This window comes from Gymnoscopelus microlampas, assembly GCF_963454915.1.
Source record: "Gymnoscopelus microlampas genome assembly, chromosome: 24".
Taxonomy (NCBI): Eukaryota; Metazoa; Chordata; class Actinopteri; order Myctophiformes; family Myctophidae; genus Gymnoscopelus; species Gymnoscopelus microlampas.
In genome coordinates, this window is record NC_139961.1 from 19,515,107 (window position 1) to 19,542,108 (window position 27,002).

General features: G+C 41.5%; 2 protein-coding genes across 2 annotated transcripts in view; both read right to left on the reverse strand.

The window, feature by feature from the left end:
* Nucleotides 1-13,273, reverse strand: part of LOC311041108 (plakophilin-4-like) — a gene marked incomplete at its 3' end in the record, with an annotated part of 55,349 nt that extends 42,076 nt beyond the window's left edge. The window contains exons 1-3 of the mRNA XM_084051595.1: nucleotides 13,139-13,273; nucleotides 7,800-7,991; nucleotides 6,746-7,049 (exon numbers count right to left, since the gene is read on the reverse strand). Coding sequence (XP_083907721.1) covers nucleotides 6,746-7,049; nucleotides 7,800-7,991; nucleotides 13,139-13,258 — 616 coding nt within the window. The 5' untranslated portion in view covers nucleotides 13,259-13,273. The remainder of the gene's footprint in view (nucleotides 1-6,745; nucleotides 7,050-7,799; nucleotides 7,992-13,138) is intronic.
* A 5,494-nt stretch (nucleotides 13,274-18,767) lies between these two features.
* The window catches only part of LOC311040578 (plakophilin-4-like), a gene marked incomplete at both ends in the record, with an annotated part of 38,178 nt that continues 29,943 nt past the window's right edge, over nucleotides 18,768-27,002 (reverse strand). Inside the window, 3 exons of the mRNA XM_084050909.1 lie at nucleotides 18,768-18,835; nucleotides 19,480-19,602; nucleotides 23,644-23,678. Coding sequence (XP_083907035.1) covers nucleotides 18,768-18,835; nucleotides 19,480-19,602; nucleotides 23,644-23,678 — 226 coding nt within the window. The remainder of the gene's footprint in view (nucleotides 18,836-19,479; nucleotides 19,603-23,643; nucleotides 23,679-27,002) is intronic.

A 27,002-nucleotide genomic window follows, 5' to 3' on the forward strand; every position in this document is an offset into this window, starting at 1 on the left:
GTTTTGTTTCTGTCTGAGACGTGCCTATACTATATATTAGTTTCCACCAGTTAATTATTGAAGGATTTGGTAGCGCACAAACATTCCATTATGTTTAATTTAAATCAACTGCAGTAGATGGCAACATTCAAAATGTTCATATAATAATCCCTGACAATTGTGACTAATAACCATAATTACTCATTGTAAAACAAAAATAATAATCAGGGAGATACTATTTACCATAATTGAACAGCACTAATTAACAGTCAACATGGGATCAAGCAGAAGACAGAATATAATACAACATTAAAGCAGCACTATGTAACTTTTCCTACCCCGGATTTGAACCTTGCACAAGTGCTGACATTTTCACCATTGAGCTAATAGAGCCGGCCTGCTTGCTCAGAGGGGATACATTTAATTTTGACCATCAGGTAAAAAAATGTGTCAGATCCTGTGTCTAGGTGAGACATGACCTTTGACACGATCTAAATGTGGTACAGTAGACACTTTTCATAACTCCATGTGTCCGTGTGCTAAATCACGTATTTTCAGCGCTCAGATTTTTTTTGGGTGATATCTGACGTTCATATTGACAGAAAATTTGAACGTGTCTGTGTTAGATGCACCCCTTCGGAAGTCTCGCACGACGAGATTTCACCCGTGATTTCACCCAAGCCTGCTTGTAAACACTATGGCAGCCCATTTGGGACAAAAACATTATGTCATTATGAATGTCAGATATCACCCAAAACAAATACGCGATTTAGCGCACGGACCATCTGCATTCAGAATGCTTGTTACATTCCAAAATCACTTTCTGCCTACAGTAAGTCATTTTAAGTAAAGTTTTTGACTTACGAATAATAATAATAACAAATTTTTATATAGTGTCTTTCATGAAACCCACAAAATAAACACATTAGCTACCAAAAGCCTTAGTGAACAAGTGTCTCTTCAGTGCAGACTTCCAACGAATGGAGTGAAAGTGAAAAAACGCATGAAAGGATGACTAATAAAAAAAGATGCAGGGGCAGAGCTGGTAACCTCAATGAAAGATAAATCTACTGGGAGTAGACTCTTAAGCACACTATAGACGGGTTTCCGAGCGACGTCATCACAGAGCAGAATGCGCAATCTGCGCATGCCTGGGGGTGGAAGGCGCGTTCGAAAATACAGCCCTGAGCGGCAGTGAGCGCACTGGCCAATACAAACTAATAGGCGAGTGTGCTCCGGTGCGTAATTTCCAAACGCACCCATAGGCTTCCCCCCGCAGCTGCGCGGTCATATTCCTCTCAATGTTTACTAACAGGAAACCTGTCTATATAGGCCGCTGAATAAAGAGATAAAATGCCCATGGAGGATTATCATTAGTATTCAAATGGGAAGTTAATTAATGGGTGAATTAATGCATGTTGGAGATGCAAATGCTAATTGTTCTGTTTAACATACAGTAGCATTTGGAACATTCTAGAAGAGGTGATTCATAACTCTACAATATAAATACTATTGATGTTGTTTTCTATTAACCAGCTAGTTAGATATATTCACCAGGTCTAAATTAACACCTGATTAGACTACAATCTGTAAATTAAACCACACCAAACAAATGTCTAAACTTAACCATAATAACAGTACCTTACCTTTTATGTATCTCGTTAAGGAGAGAGGTAATTGAAACCATATCCAAACAACACTGTCTCTTATCTCCATAATTTTTTCGTAAATTAACGCCCTACTTGATCACACTACAGCGTCAAACTAAAGTATCCAAAATAGCAGATCGACAAGCTCAAAACACGACACGAAGAGACGTGCTTCGGTCTTGTCGCTCTGCTATTTTAACAATTTTGAATCCTAAAAAATATCAGTTTTGGACATGGAGGTCTCCACCCGACAGAGACGATATGCAGTGACAAATACCCCCCCCCCCCCCCCCCCCCCGAGTGATGTGTGGAGTCTGATCTAAGGAGTTGTGGTTTAACGTTTTGATGTAAGCCAATTGTGGGTGTTCTTGCAGTATGATTAAGTGAGTCACACATTTCAGTAAAGGTCATTTTGGTTTTATATTATTTCTAAGAGCCTAAGGCCTATTTGTTTATTTAAAAGTGGTTTACTTTAAGTTGTTATTGTATATTTGTTTCATGTTATTGTGTTGTTTTTATTCAAATTAAAAGCTTCGGTAAAACATTTGTTTAAAAAAAAGAAACAACCCGTGTGATTTGCATTTTAATCAAGCACTGTCTGAGATCATATTTTTAAAGTAAATGTACTGGTAAATTGGACAGTATTTTGGTTCATACACTTAAAGGTAGGGTAAGTGATTTTCTTTGGATAAAATAAGTGTTAAATAGCTCTATATTCTAATAGTACTCATTGCTATAGAGTATTTGTTCAGTAACAAATAGACTCCTCGTCTCTCCAGCTTTTTATTAAACAGAAAATGCATTTTCAAGTCGGGATACCTATATTTTATCCAATTAGGATAGAGAACTCAGTCAGGATACAAATTAAACAAGTGAAATTGAAAGTGATGACACAAACAAATGAGCAGACACAATTGGAACTGGAACACTATCAAAATGAAGCTGATAAATGGATACTCTCTCCTGAAAATGTTGTCACCTACCTGAAATTTTATTTTCTGTTTATTGAAGAGCTGGAGAGATGAGGAGGCTCCTGTTACTGAACAAACACTCTATAGCAATGATTCCTATCAGAATATACAGCTTTAAGCTTTTAACACAAAACGTTTTGTTTTAACCAAAAAATATCACTTACCCTACCTTCAAAGGTTTATAAATGTCGCCCCAAACAGAGTAAACAAACCCAAGCTTCCCAGTCATTCCAGTAATACGGTACCGGCGGGGCGCTACATCTGCACTTGGGTTCACTAAACTCAGCCCTTTGTGTCTCAGCAGCAGGAAACATGCAATCTGATCCTAGACTGGCACATAGTGCAGCACCAGTGGTCTTATAAAGGTGTCGCGCCTCAAAAGCTGCACCCTACAGAGTGCAATTACAGTTGTTGTTGTTGTTGTTGTTGTTGTTGTGTCAAGAGGTGTGGATTGTGTCCGGTGTTTTCTTGACCCTGTCTCACACCTAATTTGTTCTTTGGGACACAAAACACTTAATTTCATAGGTTGGGAATATAATGCACTTATAAAGCTTCATAACACTCATTCTAAATGTTTATAATTATAAGTGCTAATAAACCAGCACTTATAATACTTAAAGGTAGGGTAAGTGGTATTTTTTGGTATTTTTAAGTTTTTGTTAAAAATGTTAAAGTACTATATTCTGATAGTAATCATTGCTACAGACTACAGAGTTAGTTTGGTCACAGGGGTCTCTCCAGCTCTTTAGTAAACAGAATATAGTACATTTTCAGGTAGGTGACAACATTTAAGCCAATCAGGAGAGAGCACTGAAAATGCATTTTCTGTTTAATAAAGAGCTGGAGAGACATGGGAGACTCCTTTTACTGAACAAACACTCTATAGCAATGAGTACTATCAGAATATAGAGCTAGTTAACACTTATGCATAATTATAAACATGTATAATAAGTGTTATGAAGCCTTATAAGTGCATTATAATGCATTACAAGTGTGATTATAATGCATTATAGACCCGACCTTTAACTAAAGTGTTACCAAGTAACCAACTTTAAACCTTGTCCTCCACTGACAGTAGCTATTGTCTTTTTCGCGGAAGTGTCCTTAAAAAAACTCTGAATCGATATCAATTAATGCTTTGTGTTCCGTTGTTTTGACTTGAAACTCAATAGTGGCGGCTAGCAGAGCCTGACACCGCCACGGTGCCATCTTTGATCAATTTGCACAAAAACACATCTCTGTAAATCTTATTAAAACCGCTGACCTGGAGAGTCTGGGCTACACTGTAAAACATACTCAGTTTTCATTTCCCTGTGAGAAACCATTCTATTTCAAATGTAACCACATGGACCCGTACAAATGGATACAATGAAAACTGGGGATTTTACTGTGCGTGCGATGGAGCTAATGGGATCATTAAGCTTTTCCAGCATATGGGTGCAAATGAAATCATATTTACCAACAATGATATGATATAGGTATAATTGTAAACATAGTGATGATACTACACACAAAATTATGATAGTGTATCATTTACCAATTGTTTCTATATAAACTGTGAGACCGCGCGCGGTTTACATACATGCAGGTTGCATGTATGTGTGCAGGTTGCATGCACATGTATGTAAGCAGCTCCCAAACCAGTTGTGTTGAGGAGAGCTCGTCCCACGTTTGACGCTGTTGAGGTGGCGCCAGAGCGAACCGCAAGGCAAAAAGTGTGCCGACACTGAGCATCCGATGGTCACATTACAAGTTTATAGGTGTAAAGTGGGCGGGTGACATTTTTTTTTGCGCAAGCGTCAACGTTTTTATTGTTATAGAGAAAGGGACGAGAAGAAACAAAGGTGGGGGGGGGGGGCAGGGAGAGAGAGAACAAGAAGAATAATCCAACAGTAAAGGAACATGTCAAAGAGAACATACAAAAGAATCTAAGATGTCCATAAATACAGCATGAAACTAGCACACAATTGTTCCTTACATAGATAACGTTTAGCTGTTTTCAAATGTGATGCTCTGTGGTCCTGTTAATGTGAACCTTTCAGTAATATTTTTAAGGGATGAATCATTATTATCAGCCCTCAAGAGGGGGTTATTAAGGCTAGGCAATTTAAAATCTGAGGGTGGCTATTTGTAGAAGACGTTATTTCCCCTCTATAGGCACGTGTTCCTGTTGCATTCTCCCAACAGCTCTGAAGACATCCAGAATGTTGACCTGATCCCCGAACTCAATTTCACCGCTGCTCCAGCAAAATGCCCTTCAGTTATTATACATTTTTGGGTCGGCTATTCAAAAATAGCAGATATACAAGCTCACAGCGCGTCACTTCGTGCCGCGCTGCGAGCTTGTACATCTGCTATTTGTGAAAAAAAAAAAAAATCTTGAAAGTGTGAGAACAAGGTATTTGCAGAATTGGCCTCAGGTCTTAATGGTTTTAAAAGTGGTAACGCATCGGTAGGTCCACATATAGCAGCAGGTATGTACATGAGATTAGACATATGGTACAATAAAGGGAAGGGGGGGGTATCAACGCATTGGTTCACATAGAACGGTTCCTCATAGGGCAGAAACCTGACAGGTAAAGAATCCACATGCCAGGTCCACCGGGGAAAGAAAAGTCCACAAATCAGAGAGATTGGGGGTATTGTGGACAACTGGTTTGGGAATCGCTCGCACACGGAATAAAACCAAGGAAGTATATATATATATATATATATATATTTAAAGAACACGTTCTAAACCTCCTCCCTTCGCGGCTGGGAGGAAAAGTGCAGGTTTGATGGAATGCATTTCACGCGCGACTGCTTCTCCTCCATTGCGTCATTCGTAACAATCCGTTGCATCATTCATGCGCCGTGTTTTAGCATGCTGGGGGCTGTGGGTTGGCGCACGCTGTTTTGTGGTTTGTGAATGTGGGCTTTCTCTTCACTTCACTGCCCCTATCTCACATGCAGAGATGCACACATATTTATATACAGTACAATACACGCACACACACACACACACACACACACTATAGCAGCAGAAGCCTTTGCAGTGCTCCTGGCTAGCCGTCACATGCCTGCGCGCGCGTGTGTGTGTGTGTGTGTGTGTGTGTGTGTGTGTGTGTGTGTGTGTGTGTGTGTGTGTGTGTGTGTGTGTGTGTGTGTGTGTGTGTGTGTGTGTGTGTGTGTGTGCGTGCGTGCGTGCGTGCGTGCGTGCGTGCGTGCGTGCGTGCGTGCGTGCGTGCGTGCGTGCGTGCGTGCGTGTGCGCGCAGCAGGGTTATATGGGTCAGTGGAGCAAGCTTAATACAATGATAAACCTCTGCGTCAGCAAGGCTTTGACAACAACAACAATAACAATAATAATAAAGATAATCCCTGTTGTCTTTGTGCGGTCGTCTCTGTCGGGTGTAAACCTTGTATGTCTGAAACGGTTACTTTTCAGGAACTTGCTTACTGTAAAATGGTCACTTTCACTTCTTTCTTTTTTTTTCCAGAAATAGCCAAATTAGCAGACCTACCAGCTCCCATTGTGTCGCTATGCTATTTTTTTTTAAGGCGAACATTTTTAACACAAATCTTTGCTTCCGGCGGTCCCTGGCACAACATATTTTCAGGCGGGGGTCCGCGGCCACATACAGTACATATCAATTTGGGGGTCCTTGTCACAACAAAGTTTGAGAACCACTGCCTTAGAAACCATAGCTCATAGGTTCATATAGGTTTGACATTTTGCTTAGAATCTAAGGCCTACTCTGTGTGGAGTTTGCATGTTCTCCCCGTGTCTCCTAGGGTAGTTAATAGCCTCACGAAAACATGTAATAATCCTGGTCGCTATACCGCCTCCCCCATGACAGCCGGGGCGCCTGATGGAAGGGAAGGGAACTGGTTGGAATAACGTGTTCCTTCCACGCGCTACGTCCTACCAGGGAAATTCCCCCCTGTCAGGTGACAAGAAGGTCAGTTGGCTCTCATGCATTGAAGGAGGCATGAGCCCTGGGCTCCCTAGGCTGGTGGGGGGAGTGTAGTGCCCAGGATCACTTAGAAAATTGGCACCGGGTGAAAAAGTGAAATTAAAGAAAAGAGAAAAAAAAGAATCTCAGCAAAATGTTGTAGCTGGGTAAAGGGGGCATTAAAGGCCCAAAAAAAGCGTGTTTACCACTGACCTATGAGACTGTCGGGCCTGGGCAGGGCGCTCCGCTGGTACAGCCCGTACGGGTCGGCGCCATAGGCCAGCGGCTGGCTCTGCCGGGGCAGCGTGGAGCCGTAGTGCTGCGGCACCGCCGTCATGCCCGTGCGCAGGGAGGGCGGGGACCCCGCCAAGCCACGCCCCTCCTCCAGGGAGAGGGTGGAGCTCAGCCTCCGGCCGCCGCCGCCGATGCCCGGCGGCAGGGCCTGGGACGGTTGGCGCTGGGCGTGGTGGTGATGCCCGTTGGTGGGCGAGGCGGAGGAGGTGGGAGAGGCACAGCCCTGGTGAAAAATAAAATATTAAGACTTAAAGTAAAGGGCCTGTATTCACAATTTTACTTGACTAAATAAAGTACAAGAATATTGGCATTAAAGGTGTAGTTCACCCAAAATATGACTTGTTTTCTATCAATTACACACCCCATGAAGCATTGTATTCATGGAGATTATAAAAAAAAATCCATCAAATTATTGGCTCAGGAATGCGACAAAAACAGAAAATTCTCCATGAATTCAAGGCTTCATGTGGTGTGTAATTGATAGAAAATAAGTAATTGTTTGGGTGAACTACTCCTTTAACATATACTTTAAGTACCAACGTAATTGTACTTACTGTATATACAGTACATTTGTCAAAATATGTCAACTTTTTTCTAAAATAGCCAATCACAATGTGTCAAAGTAAGTGCAAAATAGGGCCTAAGTACTTAATGCAAGTTCTGCATTAATAATCCAAATCTGCAAAGTAACTAAATCAATTGCACTGGAGTAGAAATTAAAACGTTTATTTTTTAGTATGGATGTGTTTTTTTTTGTCACATTCAAGTGTACGTAAGTGTACTCAAGTGCTACTCAGCGTTATGCATTAGCTCACTGACCCCAATCTGATTAAAAAATATATATATCTCTGTGACCCCAATCCTCAGGGCTCAGAGTTACAGATTGACTCATAAGGGTCCGTTTGGACCATTTGGACCCCCCTCGGTGTCCCCCGGACTACAGTAGCCTATAGCAGCGTGTCACCTGGGAGGAGGGAGGCATGGAGGTGCCGGGGAAGACGGAGACGAGGGGCTTGGGCTCGGACAGGATGGGGGAGCCGTAGGAGGTGCTGCCCTGCGAGGTGCGCAGGGAGGCGCGCGAGGGAGAGGCGGTGTTGGTGGCACCGCCCGGCGACTGGCTCCTGGAGGGCAGGGAGGCCATCCTCCTCAACATGCGACCTGATGCCTAGAGGAGGATGGGGGAGAGGAGAGGAGAGGAGAGGAGAGGAGAGGAGAGGAGAGGAGAGGAGAGGAAAGAGAGAGAGGCGGGGGGCGGGGGGCAAGGGGCAAGGGGGTTGAGGCTGGGTTATAATAGATAACTAAAACCATGCAACAAAATGACAAACTAAAGGAGAAAACAATATTTTTTTTACCTTCAGGTCAACATCCGTGTCAAACCAGACACTAAATGTCTCAATAGAAGAGCAGGGAGACCAAATACAACCACCACAATTGCATACGTTATATTGTATTAACATACTCTACCATATAGACTGGACAAAATAACATTTTATTCACTATCAAGGTTACACTTTTAAAGTAGCGGTAAACAATGTCTTAAAATAAGTGTTAAATAGCTCTCTCTTGTGATAGCAATCATTGCTAAAGAGCAGGGCTCTTCAAAAGGGGGTCCGAGACACCTAGGGGGTCCTCAGAGTTACTACAAGGGGGCTGCCAAATTTTTGTCTATAGTCCCCATTGTGAGGAGAACTTTAGCCAAAAATAGCAGACCTACAAGCTCACAATGCCTCGCAGCGCGAGGCATTGTGAGCTTGCAGATCGGCTATTTTCGGCCAAGAGGTTTGGTGTAGAGGGAAAAAAGAGCAGACCAAGACACCAAGTACCGAGCCAAAGGTCAAGTTTCAATGCAAAGCATTGAGCGTTCAAGTGGTTAAATGTATGAAAATACACAACACCCACTGATGACAGTGCTGTCAAACAAGTCTATGAAGGTATCTATGAAATATATGAAAACGTTTAATCCGCAACACAATTTAATACAATATGTAGTGGGGGGTCCCTGCTTCATCTCTCTCTCAGCTAAGGGGTCCTTGGACAGAAAAGCGTTGAAGACCCCATAGAGTGTTTGATCAGTAACAGAAGTATCCCCGTCTCCCCAGCTCTTCTTTAGTAACAGAACATACATTTTCAGGTCAGGAAACCATCCAATCAGGAGAGAGAACTCGTAGAGGATACAGGATAAGCAAGCGAAATTGGAAGTGATGACACAAATAAATGAGCAGACACAATTGGAACTGGAACACTGTACAAATTACAGCTGATATATGATATTTGTGGGGTTCTGAACTTTCCTCATACATTCTAAAAGTGGGGTCCGGGGACCCCCTTGGACCCCCGGGGGTTCCAGGGGGTCAGTTTAACCTATTTTATACTTTCGGCATTCAAAAATAGACAATCTACAAGCTCACAACGTCGCATTGTGACGCGTCGTGAGCTTGTAGATCGGCTATTTTTTAAAAGGAAAAATAAAAGAAATCTTGATTAAAATGTTTGACAACCACATGTTCTAATAAAGCCCACCCCTCTGGTACGCCAGGTGTGTTAAAACGCCTGGCCTGTCTGGCCACATCTGATCGGGGAAAGACTGCTTTCAGCATTGAATGCACCTAGTTCTTGGAGGTACCTGTCAAACTACTTCAAAAACGTCCGAAAACACAACACCAGGGAGCTCCACAAATCACATTCAGATCAAATTTGCTCAAACAAGCGGTTAAATTTGTTCTACTGCTATGCCAAAATGTGGAATGCCCTACCAACAGTCTTCAAAAAGGGTGGATCCTTATACTCCTTCCTTCAAAACCGCTCTAAAAAGCGCACTTACAGGTGGCTGCAATTCGGAACTACCATGTTTTTGCATAGTGTTTTATATCTGTCTGTCATTAAATGTTTTGATGAATTAAGTACAAAGGACCCCAATGGAAACAAGCCGAAAGCCAAATTCCAATACCGAAAATCTCGGCCACTCGCTCACTCCCACTCGGTCACTCCGACTTCGAACCGGAAGTAGTCGCGGTCCAATTGTTCATGTGCTTCATGGAGGAGGCGAGTGGAGTCGAGTGGAGTCGGCGAGGACGCTCTCCACTTCCGCATTGAGCGAGTGTACATCAAGTGTATGCTCGACCACTCTCAACAGCTCCTCCGCGGCAGACTTCCGCATCACGTGTACACTTTTTTTTGTTTTTTTCCCCTTCTCCCGTGACGTTTACATGGTCCTCCTCCTCCACATTTGCCGAAAACACCGGCCGCACCCCCCCCCCCCCCCCTCGCCGCCGCCGCTCACTCGTTGCGCATCACACACACACACACACACACACACACACACACACACACACACACACACACACACACACACACACACACACACACACACACACACACACACACACACACACACACACACACACACACACAGTGTAAAGTAATTGAAAAGACCGCAACAAGCCACTGGCTTTATTGCGTTGTTGAATGATATAAAGCATAATACAATTATACATTGTAATATATTGTGCACACTTTCTGTCTCAAAAGCTGTTTCTATTCGTGCATGCCTCAATGCAGTACACGGACTACTATAAATGACTGAGCCAAAGATTATGTTAACATTTTTAACTTCTGGTACGAAGAAAAAGAAAAGAAAACGGGAGGTGCGCGAACAGCGCGATGGAGAAGAAGGACCCGCCGATATTTAATATTGTTTGTTGGTGAAACAATCATGACTGATACACATGAAAGAAGACCCTTCACAGCTAAATAGAGAATTTTACATTTTAAGAATCGGTTCAGAATTGAATGAGTACGACTATAGTTAAATGTGAACCGGTTTCTGCTATAAATATGCATCCACCGTTCTGCGCGCCCCTTGGCTGCGACGTTTCCTTTTTGCCACACATCTACACTTCATGGAGTACATTTTTGTACTGGGGTTCTGGGGACTGTACGAGCAATAAGAGGGACAGGTCAGGATTAAATCAATAAATGTAAGTTTGCTCATCCTGGCGCTCATTTCAGGAATAAATGGCTTTGCACAATAATGTAACTATAAAGATAACGATGTGGCCATCCATCCACATTGATGTATTATTCTGTATTATTCTATACCTGCATATTATTCTATGCATAGTATTTTCATCCACGCCTCTGCTGCTCTGGTCCAACTGTGTGAGACGTCATAAGTGATCGCGGAATTTGCCGTCACTTTGAAATGACGCGCTGAGTGTAGTCCGATCCTTTGAGGGCAACCGCTCGACCACTCGTCCTCTCAAATAATCCTCGGCTCCTCGCAGGGGCGGGGCTTAGGCGCGAGTGGAGGAAGCGAGGAGAGTGAGCGAGTGACTCAGTTTTGGGGAATGGAATTCAGCTATAGGCTTTGTACAAAAGCCCTTGCTGCGCACCTGAATCCAATTCTGATCCTGAATGTCATCAAGGCTGAGTCAGAGACTGGCAGAGCTTCATTCAGTGAGCAGAGCTTCCCTGAGCAACATACAACAGGACCAGAGCTCTGCCATGTTCTATGTTTTTGTTTGTGTGCATGCATGACGCAGGTGAGGAACTCTCCTCACAGGCTTTCTTGTGTTTAATCCTCTTAACAGACCTTGTATTGAACTGTACTTTCCGGTACTTTTTTTGGCAAACTGCTAGATCTTAAACTGAATACCCTAGTACCTAGAGGCTATGCGCGTGACATCACCGTAGCCGGAAGTTATGCAGGAACGCCTACTGAGTGGCAAAAAAATACTTTCTGGCCTTGACGGCCCCTACATCCAAACTGATTGTATTAACACATTGATTGCCAAGATATTAAACATAGTTTTCTATCCCCGTGCCAGCATATAATTACCTCAATCCGCTGATATTTGAAACGCCGTGGAACCGACATTGTGTAAAAAGAAAACACGAAAAAGGTTCCTGTGATAGGCGAAGTTTCCAACCGCGATCCGCCATTTTGGAGCTTTGGTCTGCTGAAAACGGGTGGTTTTCAATGAAAGAAAAAGAAACTGAGTTACAGCAGTTTTTCTGAAAATCCCATCATTGGGGTGGGTGGAAGTGACGTGTTTTGGAATGATGTCACATCCACATTTTTCTGCTCTGAGAGACGATCGATCATTCCAAAGCTGTGCTAGGTCGCCCCTTGTGGAATTTACCCCAAAAAATGAAGGAACGCATATATTCGATCTAGGCAATAAAGTGATGGATTTGAAAGAATGCATATATTCGATCTAGGCAATCAATGTGTTAAATGACGTTAAACTCACCAACATGGCAGCTGTACGGAAAGCTTGAATTATCCTCTTTCTATCTGCAAAGTTTTTGTTTCATAAAAATCCACCATAGACCATAGTTATGAGCTACATTCTGTCAATACATTCCGTGCAGGTGATTACGGATTATTGTGTGTGTCAGAGTTTGGAAGCGCTCGTTTTCAATAACGCAACGCCCTGCTGCCTCCTGCATTATGTGACATTTAGAAACAGGTGGTACGCAGGACCATTGAGTGACTTCCAACGAGCACTTCCCAACACTTAACGCTCCATGCTGCTCAATGTTTTGCCACTCAGTCTAGATGAGGGGGCGTGTCCCGGTGGAAAAGTGACAAATGTGCATACTCTCTATTGGCAATTTTAGGAATATACTTAAAGGTAGGGTAAGTGATATTTTTTGGTTAAAACAGAAAGTATTTTGTTAAAAGGTTAAAATACTATATTCTGATAGTAATCATTGCTATAGAGTGTTTTTTTCAGTAACAGATGTCTCCCTGTCTCTCCAGCTCTTTAATAAACAGGAAATACATTTTTCGGTAGGTGTCAAAATCTCAGCCAATCAGGAGAAAGTACCCATTTTTTAAGCTTGATTTGTATAGTGTTCCAGTTCCAATTTTGTCTGCTCATTTCTTAGTGTCATCACTTCCAATTTCACTTGTTTAATCTATATCCTGATTGAGTTATCTATCCTGGTTGGATAAAATTGGAAATGGAACTGAAACTGAAACGAAAATGCATTTTCTGTTTTATAAAGAGCTGGAGAGACAAGGAGACTCCTTTTACTGAACAAACACTCTATAGCAATGAGTACTATCAGAATATAGAGCTATTTAACACTTATTTTAACCAAAGAAAATCACTTACCCTACCTTTAATAACCGTTCATTACCTGTATGCAACTGTTTTAACGGATTGCTGCGATGCTGTCAACATATTGACTTTCTTTGTTGTTCTTCTACAGTATGTAATCTCGGCATCATTGTAAATGTCTCCCTCAATCTCTCAGAGGATTTTAAATAAAGGTTGAATGAAAAAAAAACAAAAAAACAACAACCTGTCCCTCGGCGCGGGGGCTTCTAGAGAGCGACGCACGAGGCTCTGACCTCACCACGTTCTGGTTGCTATAGTAACCGATGCTGCTGTCCTGGTAGCCACTGTCGGAGTACGAGGTCATCTGGCCCGAGTGACCTCCTGACCCTGAGAGAGAGAGAGAGAGAGAGAGAGAGAGAGAGAGAGAGAGAGAGAGAGAGGAGAGAGAGAGAGAGAGATCTAATTTCATGACATGAATAGATGTTTATTTAAATGGTAAATGGTGCATTTACTATATAGAGTAAATTTATTAGAAGGATAAACCCCTTGAGATGCATCATCTCATTTCCGAGAGGGTCCTTAACCATTTACTTTATAGATCGCTTTTATTCAACACACACACACACACACGCAAAAACCTTTACTTTACTGTATTTTTAGCGCCGCTAGCCGCTCTATGCCTTTAGGTATAGAGCGGATCCTCCTCTATACCTGACTTTGTCTGTGTGCGTACGTCAACGTTCTGATTGGTCAGGTGCGTCAACAAAGTGATTGGTCAAGCTTCACGTGACACGTGGCTATAAACACATTATAAACACATATCGATGACAAAATGTATCAAAGGCGCCGCTACCTTCACACAGGGTGTGATTTTTTTTACTTGTATGATTGTGAAATGGACCATTCTGCACAATGAGCACTTTTACATTTGGTAGTGTACTGAGTATATTTTTATCCAATATTACTCAAGCAAAAATGTGAATACAGGACTTGTACTAATTCTACATTGTGGAATTGCTACATGTAGGTTTTGTTTTCTCTTTATAAATTAAGAATAGCCAAATTAATTCCTCTCCGCACACATTTCTGTGTGTGTTTCTGTGTGTGGCTTCTCACCTGCCGGTGAGAAGCCCCCACCGGAAGGATGTAGACAGTACTCCTCCTGCCCAACACTCCTTGCTGACAGTTTCCGCCCCAGCCCGTAGGAGTATGCACACTTTGCGCAGTGACAAATATCACTTCCCCTCCCCCGAACACGGGCAGTACTTTACCATTAATCCGAGCGCCTAACTACATTTACCTAAATAAAAATAAATCTGAGTATTTCTTCCACCAGTCATCACTCTACTATAGTTTTATTCCAATGCCTAATGTTTTGAAAACTCATAATTAAACGCGTACTTAGGCACTGTTTGGCCACACTCCTCCCTATAACTGACATCTCCAGGGAACATGAAGCAAATGCTGCAAATGATTTCCTCAAATACCATTTGACTCGCTTTCAAAGTTAAACCCGGTAAACGTTCAGATGAAAGACTTGAGGCTGTCTCTGCTTAACGTTCGCCTGTTAAAGACTTTTCCTCGCCGGGCTCATTTATATTCGGAACAAAACTTTATATGGAAGAAGAGGATATGGTTAATGATTAACGACCTCCTTCACGTTTCATCTTAAATAAGACTCTCTCTCTCTCTCTCTCTCTCTCTCTCTCTCTCTCTCTCTCTCTCTCTCTCTCTCTCTCTCTCTCTCTCTCTCTCTCTCTCTCTCTCTCTCTCTCTCTCTCTCTCTCTCTCTCTCTCTCTCTCTCTCTCTCTCTCTCTCTCTCTCTCTCTCTCTCTCTCTCTCTCTCTCTCTCTCTCTCTCTCTCTCTCTCTCTCTCTGGGGGAAAGTAGGCCACCGTTTAAAAAAAAAGTTGCCTGTTTGCCGCTTTCTCCATAATTCATGCACATATATCCCTTCCTTATCGCCGTTTTTTTGCCTCGGCAAGATCACGCTGGGATGATGTATGCAAATGTTTAAACGCCTCGATGGTGGGGATGTTAGCAGGACTCCCGCACTGAAAAATCATCAGTGTCAATTTAACACTGAGATGTTGTACAATCTCTGAGTTAGAAATGGATGAATTATCACTGAGGATTTTACTGTGTGCTGTAGGTCTGGTTTTCTCTGCAGGATAAACCTCATTTTAGCATTTTGTTTTACCGTTCGATTATGCTTTTATTGGATTTTATCGAGTATGGCTCCCTCCATGTGTGGTGCTGCTAACTCTAAGCTAAGAAATGAGTTTCATTTAAGTCTCTGCTAGCTCTATTATTAGTTGTAGCAGTAGTAGTAGTAGTAGAATTTAGATGTCCACTACCTGTATCCATGAGGTCTCATTCTCAAGAGAGTACCAGTCAACATACTGTCAGTGGTGGATAGTAACTAAGTACATTTACTAAAGTATACTCCACTACATCTCAGAGGCAAATATTGCACTTTTACTCCACTAAAAGTATTTGAACACTTGAGTTGTTACTTTGTAGATTTTTATTATTATTACAAAACATACATTAACCCAGCCAAAATATATACTTTGGCTGTTTGAAAAAGACGATCTACAAGCTCACAACGTGTCGCTTTGCGACGCATCATGAGCTCGTAGATCTGCTATTTTCAAAGGATTTTTATACATTTGAAAACTTGTGAACTTCACTGTTGGTACTTTAAGTATATTTTGATGCTAATACTTGTACTTTCACTCAAGTAAATTTTGAATACCGAACTAGTACTTGTAACAGACTATTTCTACAATAGGGTATTGAGACTTTTACTTAAGTGTGAGTACTTCTTCCATCACTGCGTACTGTACATTACAGGCTTGCATTTTAATGGTGCATTGTTGTAAAGTAGGTTAACATTGTGCTAAAATAATATACAATGGATAGTTTGATGCCTAGAATCCATATCGATCTCGCATGGAAAATGTCCACATTCATCTCAAATGTCTTCAAGGAATTGGTAAACGGGAAATCTAAGAATTTCCCGGAGACTTCTTACTTGTGCTGTGATCCGTATTGATGGGAATGTTGGACCTGCATAGCGTACGTGCCTAGAACACAACACTGACTGATCAGCTTAGTTTAACATTCTCATCAGAGAGAGAGAGAGAGAGAGAGAGGGGGGTGTAGTAGTAAACCCAGACTGTCAGATAGATAGAGAGAATGAAGGATTATACAGACTTTGTGTGATTTAGTGGAGAGAAGGAATTGCAGAGCTTTCCCACCATTCTGTTCGGTCTGCATCACACTTCCTCAGAGCTGCAACTAACTAGTTTTCTTAGCAATTTGATTTTTGTTTTGATTAATCGAATAATCATGGTGTTTTTTTTATATATCAACGAATCGACGCGATTCTCAGTCTCAATTCCTATCGTGATAGCAATTATACGTGTCATAAAGCTATCGTATGAGCATCTGTAGTACACGTACTGTCGTAATAGCGGTTCCCAAACTCTTTAGCTCGAGAAGAGAAATGTATGTCTTCCTGTAAGTGAAAATAGCCAATCTACAAGCTCACAACACCTCGCATCGTTTGTAGATCGGCTATTTTCACTACTTCTTAAAAGTAATTTTCCCCTGCAAATGAATGGATTCTTTTGAAAAATGTTTAATTGGAATTTAACTAATAAAAAAAAAATTGGGGGTGATTTTTTTGAAAATCTTTTGAAATAATAATAATAATTAAAACAAATTTGAGGAAACAAAAAATAAAGGGGTATTTAGTTGTGACCCATAAGAATGGGTCCGCGACCCACATATGGGTCCAGACCCACTGTTTGGGAAACACTGCTGTAAAACACACGCAGAGCGCGACCGATCGACTTCAAAATCAGGCCGGAGGGGATCGCCTATTTCTGACGAGCGACAAAATGTGCAACCAAGTGCAAATCAGGCTTGAGGATCTCAGAGTGTTGGTACGGCTCCGTTACAGTGTGTGAAAGTCCAAAGCAGTGTTAATTTTGACAGCACATTTTGATTTAGTCCACTAAATATCATAAGATTTTTGTCAACTAAATCTACAGTTGATTTTGTCGACTAAAATGTATTTTGGCGGTGCCTTCATGGCGTCGTAATGGCTGATTTTACACTTGGTTGCATGCTGAAAATAGCCGATTTACAAGCTCACAACGCGTCGTGTGAGCTTGTAGATTGGCTATTTTCAGAGCGCAACCAACCATAAAATGACTTGTCTTTTAGTTCTACTGGATCTCTTCTCCACTAGTCCCTCTCTTTAGCCTTGTTTTTATCCGTTGACATAATTGTCAATATATTTAGTCTTAGTTTTAGTCATCATAGCTTAGTTTTTATTTAGTTTACGTCAGTGAAAAAACAACGTGTCGCGCTGCGCCGCGTTGTGAGCTTGAAGATCTGCTATTTTCAGCATGCAACCAAGAGTAAAATCAGCCATTACGACGCCATCAAGGCACCACCAAAATACGCAAATACATACAACTAAAACTAGACAAAAACTAAAACTTTTCAGATGACTAAGATATGACTAAAACTAAATGGAATTTTATTCCAAAGACCATGTCTTAACATAAATCAACATTTGCTGTCAAAATCAACAATGGTGCACACACAGAAATAAGCCAGGCATGTCTCATGAAGCATGCAGAGCTAATAATGTGCGAGAGTGAACGGCACCAAGCAAGCATATAAAAAGGTCTTTACACACTGTGGGTGTTATTGTGTGATTAATTCACCCAAAAATATCCTTTTTCCTCAAACTTGTTTGTGTCGGGAGATTATTCACACAGAGTGTGAAAACCACACGTCGATAGAGCAACCATATTTGTGTTTGTAACAAGGTAGATTTTTTTCTGAGCTACGGCACCCTAGAATAAAGGCATCGACCTGTACGAATGAGGCATGATCAACTACCTATCTGACCACTTAACACGGCAGTGGTGGGATGGGTGGACCGCATGCATTTTCAGTAGCATTGTGTTCTGGCTTAGATCATTGGAACTAACATGAATCTATTAACTCATTCAGTGCCACATGACGTCTAAGACGTCCGTTTTTATCGCCATTGTTAAGCCCTGAGCGCCACGTGATGTCTAAGAAAATGTTTTAAAGTGAACATTTTTAACTCCGATCTGTGCTACTGGGGGTCCCTGGAACAACATATTTTGAGATGGGTGTCCGCGGCCAAATACATATAATTGTGGGTGGTCCTTGATATGGAAAAGTTGGAGCACCACTGATATAGCAACATACCGTTAAGATTTAGAAAACATGATATCTATTTGGCCGCGGACCCCCATCTCAAAATGTTTTGTTCAAGGGACCCCCCAGAAGCAAAGATTTGAGTTACAAATGTTGGCTTTAAAACATTTATATTCAAAGTTCTGCAGACATTTTAGTTTTGTTTCAAAAATAGCAGATCTACAAGCTCATAGACACGCTAAAGGCTTGTATATCTGCTATGTTTGAACAGCCAAAGACATCTAAAATGACACAGATGCGTTCCCGGATTGAATGGGTAGTTGAAGTTCCTTTTTTATCGGGCATCACAATGAAAACTCATTAATATTAATGCTATATTGTTATATTGCAACACCGGTGTGCGGTGCATTTTCGCTTTGTTTATTCGTCATGTCCGCCTCGTGCCGTGTCGTGTAAAGGCCTTAAAGTGACTCATTCATAATGTAGCCGTTGTTTCGACGCCGCTGGTCTGTCTATAGTGGTTTAAGTAGCCGCCCACCAGCTACTTTTGTCGAGTGTCTATGCAAATACAACCCGCCCCGTGTTCGGAGAGGGAAGCCGAGCAGGGGAGGGTGACATTAGTCATTGCACGTACTCCTACGGGCTGCTGGGGGTGGTACCTGTCAGCGGGGAGTGCTGGACGGGAGGAGTAGGACGGAGGAGTCTACGTCTTCCCGGTGGGGGCTCCTCACTGGGAGGTGAGTCAGCAGGATACAACAGCAGTGACAGCCAGGGCAGGAATTTCAGGGAGGCCCCACAGTTTGGCCTTGTGCCCACTCAAAAAAATGGCATGCCTTGAGGCCACAGTGGCCTTAATGCCCCAGCTGACTGTAACACGTTCTCTTTCTTGTCAATATGTAGACACAAGAGTCTCTTTCTCGTCATGTAGACACCAGTGTCTTTTGTTGACATTCTGAATTCTTAACTCCCCTGAGTCCCCAACTTTAAACCAATCCAGTGACTTTGATTTGTTGCAGGGCTGAGCATGGATCAGATTGTAAATACCATTATTTATTTATTTCACTGCAGATAGTCAACCTATTACATTTAAAATCTTCCTTAACCCTCAGATTCAATTAATGATTGCAATGGACTAAAATCTTGTTTTATTTGATGGCCTTCCTGCCCTGGCATTTGGCCTTTGTGCCCTCAAAAAATGGACAACACCAAACCCTAACATGACGAAATTCAAACCTAGTGACAACCTAAAAATGTGTGTGAGGAGGAAATAATTGTCATAATAATGACAAAATTGCGGAGAAAGAAATTAATAACTGCAATTATCAGAATTCCGAAACAAATCCACGTTAAAGTGGTGCTCCGCGCTGAACGTACCCTCGCTGCCGTGCAGGGAGCCTCGCTCCGGTTCGGGGGGGTACAGGGCGTCTTCCCCCTGATGAAGACGAGACGGGGACATGGACGTCTTCATGGCCTCCACCTGGGGCTCTCCTCCTGCGTCTGGCAAACAGAGAAATAAAGACATAAAAAAAAAATGAGTTCGGTTTTTTACAAGCTAATAAAGTCTGACAGTTATTTTCATTTTCCCCCCTTTTATGTAAAGACGGCAGTGCAGGATCAGGGTAGAATACAAAATATCAAATCTGTTTGCCCTAAAAGGCTCTATGCACAGCAGCCATATTATCACTTCCTTCACAGGTGTTACCAATGATACTAATGAAGGCTCTGTTCCATTTAGTGTAGCACAGTGGTTTCCACGACCCCCATAACTCTGAGAGTGTACAAATGGAACCAAATGGACCCTTACGGGTCCATTTGGTTCCATTTGTACACTCTCAGAGTTACACACCCGTAAGGGGCCATTTGGAAAGCCCATGAGGGTCCCTGGACCCCAACTTTAGACCCACTGGTGTAGCAGAGTGTTTCCAGTGAGCCAACATGCACAACATCAGCACCCTGACTCTGTTATGACCAGAATGGAACAGAGCCTTCATTAGTATCATTGGTAACACCTGTGAATTTCTTCATAATATGGCTGCTGTGAATAGAGCCTATACTAGCTTTAGTTATAAGTTACTTTCAGTGGTGTAAAGTAACTAAGAATATATTTTCTCAAGTACTGTGCTAAGTAAAATGTTTTGGTACTTTGCTTTTCCAATTTGCAATACTTTTATTTCTACTCCACTACATCTCAAGAGGCAAATATTGTACTTTTCCTTGATATAATTTGCAAACTTTAGTTACAAGTTAATTTGCAGATATAAATTATTATATTATAAAACATACATTAACCCTATTTAGCCCTATTTTATACCTAGGCTATTTGAAAATAGCCGATCTACAAGCTCAAAACGTGTCGCATCGCGACGCGTTGTGAGCTTGTAGATCTGCTATTTTCAAACACAAAAGTAACATTTTGAAGACAGGCCTTTATTTGTAACAGAGTATTTTTATATTGTGGTATTGCTTTTACTTAAGTAAAACATTTGAGTTTTCCACCACTGGTTACTTTGCAGATTTAAACTGTTATTACAAAACAACTTAACCACTTAAACCTAAGGTTTACATTTCAGCTATTCAAAAATGTAATAAAATCGATCTTCAAGCTCACAACGCATTGCATCGCAACGTGTTGAACGGCTATTTCCATGGAAGTTTTACACATTGTGAAACATTTTGGATACTTTGACTTTGGTACTCTAAGTAAGTAGATTTAGATGCCACTATACTTTTGAATACAGGACTTTGTGCTTTTACTTAGGTAAAAATATGAGTACTTCTTCCTCCAATGGATATAAATGGCATAAAAAAAACCTGGCTGTGATTTCGATATAATGCATGAATGCCACAGTAAAGCCTGAGAGTTATTTTCATTGTGTCCCCTTTTATGTAAAAGGCGGCAGTGCAGGATTAGGGCGGAATACATAATGTCAACTCTGCGCGACCTCACATTCATCCTCCGGCCACAATTTGTGACTTTATGAAGTGCTCTCTGTACATTTATAGGAAGGTAGACGTGAGTAATGGACCAAGGAACGGGGGGCACGGTGGTTTCTGACAGAATAGCAAATGGCTCCAATTCATGTACCTTTTATACTATGACCTCGGAGCACGCCTCAGCCCTTCAAGCGGGGTGGGTGGGTTTTGGGGACACTAGCGGCATATATTTATGCCGTGGCTCATGATATCGCAATAAAAAAATATATATCTTCATATTATTGTGGGCTTCTTATCCCATTAAGACCGGGAACACATCTGTGTCTCTTTAGATGTCTTTGGGCTATTCAAAAATAGCAGATATGCGGGTGCAAAGGGCCTCTCTGTGTGGAGTCTGCATGTTCTCCCCGTGTCTCCTAGGGTAGGTACCCTCACAAAAACATGCAGTAATCTTGGTCACTATACTGCCTCCCCCTGGTCAGCCAGGGCGCCTGATGGAGGGGAAAGGAACTGGTTGGAATAACGTGTTCCTTCCACGCATTACGTCTAACCAGGGAACCTCCCCCCTGTCGGGTGATAATAAGCGGTCTGCTTGCTCCTCATGCATTGAAGGAGGCATGAGCTTCAGCTTGGGCTCTCCCTAGGCTGGCAGAGGGAGCGTAGCGCCCAGGATTACATAGGCAATTGGCACTGGGTGAAAAAATATGGGTTAAAAAAATCGTGGGATAAAATGTATAAATTTTTTTTTTTTTTAATAGCAGATATACAAGCTCATAGCGCAGCACTCGGTGCTCTGATCTGCTATTCCTTTTTAAAGAAAGTCGTGAAAATGTGTGCAAATCTTTGAATATAATACATTCTTAACTCAACTATTCGCTTCTGGGGGTCCCTGGAACAAAATATTTTCGGATGGGGGTCCACGGCCAAATACATATAATTTTGGGGGTCCTTGAAATTAAAAAGTTTGAGAACCACTGATATAAATAGCAACATAGTTACATTTTTTTGATAATAATTAGAAGACATTTGTAGAACCCCCCAGATGCAAAGATTTGAGTAAAAATGTTCGCTTTAAAAATATATATAAATTCAAAGATTGGCAAAAATGTTCAAGAAAAACAAAACAAAACAGATCTACAAGCTCATAGTGTGGCACTCGGTGCCCCCAAATATCTCGGGGCCTGGACTGCTTTAACAGAAGTGTCCTTGAGCAAGACGCTGAACCCCTAATTGCTCCCGATGAGCAGGTTGGTGCCTTGCATGGTTTCCTCCGCCATCGGTGTGTGAATGCGTGTGTGAATGGGTGAATGTAATGCACAATAATCTATGTAAAGCGCTTTGGATAAAAGCGCTATATAAATGCACCATTTACCATTTTGTCTTGACATTATCGTATTGTGAGTTTTATCATTACATCGCTGCGTGATACTAGATTACGTATCGTAACATAGTTATGGTTTTAATCACTTATTTTAGCTTGAAGATCGGCACATTTTTTGTTACTTTAGTTTTGGCCTAAAATAGGGCATCATGGGATACAAGGTTCCTGCTAGACAGCGACGACATCATAAATCATATTTTGAATTTCAACCACGACATCATGCTGCAATTTAATTACATTATATCTGATCTGCATGCAAAGAGTTTCATTCTAAAAGGAGAGAGCCACCATTTGAATAATTATACCAGCTGTTCTGACAAAAACTATCGCAGTTTTGACAATGACATATAAAAGGCTCCTGCATGATGTCTCGCACTTACTAAATCAGCAGGCTATCATTTAACCCATTAAGACCTGGAACTGTGTCATTTTTAGATTTGAGCTAAAAAGCATTAGTTTACACTTTGGGCTATTAAAAAATAGCAGATATACAAGCTCATAGCGCGGCACCGAGTGCCGCGCTACGAGCTTGTAGATCTGCTATTTTAGAAAATTCGTGAAAATGTGTGCAAATCTTTGAATATATATATTTTTAAAGCGAACATTTTTAACTCAAATCTTTGCTTCTGGGGGGTCCCTGGAACAAAATATTTTGATGGGGGTCCGCGGCCAAATACATATAATTTTGGGGGTCCTTGACATGAAAAAGATTGAACACCACTGATATAGAAACATAGGTTTTTTCAGAAAACTGTTGGGATTTAGGAGACATGTAGAATCGGCTTCAGGTCTCAAGGGGTTAATTTAATGTCAATTAATAAGGAAAGAAATGTTGTGGTGGAGGGACCGTCGTTTGGAGTGACTTTCATAAAAAGAAATACACTTCTACAGACATTGCTACCATGACATCATGTCTCTAGGTCAGTGTTCTCAAAGTGAGGTCCATGCTGATGTATTCGGATGGGACGTTGGGACCATATGAAAATTTCATGTCACCACTATTAAATATATAAAATAATTGCGATTGACAATATCATCGCGATAATCCTAATATGCTGGAGTGGGGGGGGGGGGGGGGGGGGGCATTAGCCCAAAAAAGCTCAGGTGGAAATAAGCTGGGCTTGTGGATCGACTATTTTCTGTATTTTAATTGTCGTTGTTGTTTTTAATAATAATAAAAAAGGATTTGGACATATGAGGTGAGCAATGATAGGAAATCATACCTGCAGATCTCCATGCAAAAGACTTCTCTGATGAGCTGGATATGAGAGAGAGAGAGAGAGAGAGAGAGAGAGAGAGAGAGAGAGAGAGAGAGAGAGAGAGAGCGAGAGAGAGAGAGAGAGAGAGAGAAGGCAGGAGAGAGCGATACATCACATTAGAGAGGTTGATTACATCAGTGGTTCTCAACCTGTGGGCTGGGGCCCACTTCTGGGCCGTGAGGCCAAAATAATTGGCAAAACACTGAGATTTGAATGATAATATAAAACTGATATTTTAAAACAATTCTGTAAACAAAAAATAACGACAAAGAAAAATCACTGTATTTTGTCTTTAAATCATTGAAAGGTGAGTTTTCATTGTTTGTAGGTATCATAAATAATAAAGGACCACTTCAGCCATTTTCAATCGTATCTTCGTATAATTGGTCCTCACCAATGTTCATTATAATAGGACGGCACCATGTCTTGTCTACTCACTCTGTGTCTCAGAGGAGGGCTGTGGACAGCTGACATCAGACACTGACATTGGCTGATAAGGATTGGTTGGAAATTGCTCCTTTAACTATCCCCTCTTGACAAGCCTTTGAAAAAAGGCCGATGTCCCTGCTTTCGTGGCCTTTGAGGTTGAAAATGGGAAAGTGTTTAATCTTTTCTGCATTAACCCACTAAGACCGGGGACGCATCTGTGTCATTTTAAGATTTCTCCTACAAGCTCATAGCGTGGCACTCGGAGCTTGTAGATCTGCTATTTTTGGATAAAATTGTGAAAATCTTTGAAATCTTTAAATGTATTTCAAAATAATATATTATATGTTTTTTAAAGCAAACATTTTAAACTCAAATCTTTGCTTCTGGGGGTCCCTGGAACAAAAACAAATTGAGATGGGGGTCCTCGGCCAAATACATATCTAAAAATGTTTTCGAACGGTATGTTGCTATTATCAGCGGTGCTCAAACTTTTCCATGACCACCCAAAATGATATGTATTTGGCCGCGGACCCCCCCCCCCCCCATCTCAAAATATGTTGTTCCAGGGACCCCCAGATGCACGGATCAGAGTTAAAATATTAAAAAAATTACATAAACAAAAACATAAAAAAAAAAAAATAGCAGATCTACAAGCCCATAGCGCGGCACTCGGTGCCGCGCTATGAGCTTGCAGATCTGCTATTTTTGAATAGCCATAGATATCTTAAAATGACACAGATGCGTTCCCGGTCTTAATGCATTAAGAGGGGGGAATTTATCGGCTATTTTCACCGAATGTTCGCCCCCAGAATAGGGACGGTTTATGTAGGTTAACCACTCTGCTCTGGGGAAAAAGGGGTCTTTAAGATCGCGTTCTGTAAGTTGAGCAATTAAAGATACGAAATGATGAGAATATTACATGAATTATAAATTATAATGATTTCTTAATGACTCTGTCTATGAATATATAATATAATGTAAAGGGTATTAGAGGGTACTGTATATGCAGTAATTTCCCCAGGGTAAATTACTCCAATTGAACCAATCTATTAGGGAGCCGCGTGCTGCTGCGAATGAGAAGTGGTAGACAAAGTATATACAGTACTCAAGTAAATACTCAAGTATTCAAAAGTACACATTCCAAAATGTAGGCTACATTTTCTTTTTAATATCAATGCATTGCTGTATTGAAATTTAGAACATGAAAAAGGGAAAACAGGAGAAAGTTTCGAAAATAGTGAAAAAAAGCCAATCTACAAGCTCACGGAGCGCATTGTCAGCTATTTTCACTGCATTTGAAATAAGGCTGAAGGGGCTGAATTCATTTGTTTGTAAGTTTGGGTCCCAAGAGTCCCTTCTTTGAAATGTAGTCGAGTCTCGAGTCAAAAGTGCAGTACGATATTTCTATATGAAACGTAGTGGAGTGAAAGCTTGCAAAAAAACAAACACATATTCCTCAAATGTACTCCAGTAAATGTAGCTATTGTCCACCACTGCAAATGAGGACGCCAGGAGAAATTAGGGGTTCAGTGTGTCTTGCTCAGGGGCGCCTTGACACGAAGACCGGGGATGCCGGGGGTCAAACTAGGAACTGTAAAATTCTCTCAGGCAGCTCTACCGCCTGAGCCATTTAAGATATGAAGTTCTGAAATAACTAATGATAGATTACTAATAACCTCATCCAAGTCAATAAATGGTCTATTAAATTGACCCAGAAGCTCTCAGATAGGAACCATTTTTGTATTCTGGTCAAAAGGGGAGGGGGGGGGGGGCACTAACCACTAACCTGTACCAATTACAATTACGATTGAGACATTTAACAAATGCTGTTACCCTGAGCGTTACAGTAAGCAAGGTAATCACATACATCAGTGGTTTTCCATTCTTTTCACGTCAAGGACCCCCAAATTGACACAAATTCGCCCACGGACCCCAATTTGAAAAGATATGCCAGGGACTCAACCATTTTGATTTATTGGGGGTCCCAATCTACACGGTATCATCATCATTAGTGTTCATTTAACTCTGAGAGTGTACAAATGGAACCAAATGGACCCGTTAGGGTCCATTTGTACACTCTCAGAGTTACAGACACATAAAGGTCGATTTGGTTCCTAACTATTAATGTGGCTGGGGACCCCCTGGAACCCCCTCAAGGACCACTGGTGGTCCCCGGACCACTGGTTGAGAGCCACTGACATACATAGACTGCATAGAAAGAGTACGTGCCACAGTAAACTAGGCAAACCAAGAACCTAGCATCAGTCTAAACAACAGACTATAGAAATAATTTGCACATTGAAGCTATAAGACACCTAGTCTCGCATGGCCAGACTGTTGCCTCCCACAATTTTCAAATGTTTGCGGTCATACGGTCTGGGACTCGGAAGCTCTGATCATGATTAGAATACAAACCGGATGTGAAGCCTCCTTCCCACTTCCGTTTCGTCTCTACAGTCGCGCAAATGTATCCTAATATAAATACAAATCATCTAAGTATATTTAGCTTGCTGCTTAGCAGAAATAGAAATACAATAATAAAATGTAAAGATATAATTAAAATATATTTTCGTGAACGGAAGTGCCAGTTTCCTCTCTCGGATTTGGGAGTTGTAGTTCCAGACTCTATATAGCATTCAGAGATTGTGGAATAGTTGTCTGGCTACGCGAGACTATAAGACACCAGGTAAAAAAAAAAATTAGCCTTGCATCTGTATAAATAGCATGCAATCTAAATTGTGTTCTTAACATTGTGGTCAAGATAACAAACCTAAGTAACAAAAACATGACCAAGATTATGTCTGCATGTTAGTCATATCTTGGTCAAATCGCTAGCATCAATCGAGGCAGAAGATGGCAAGAAGCAGTATAGGGAACCTTCTGACTAGAAAACG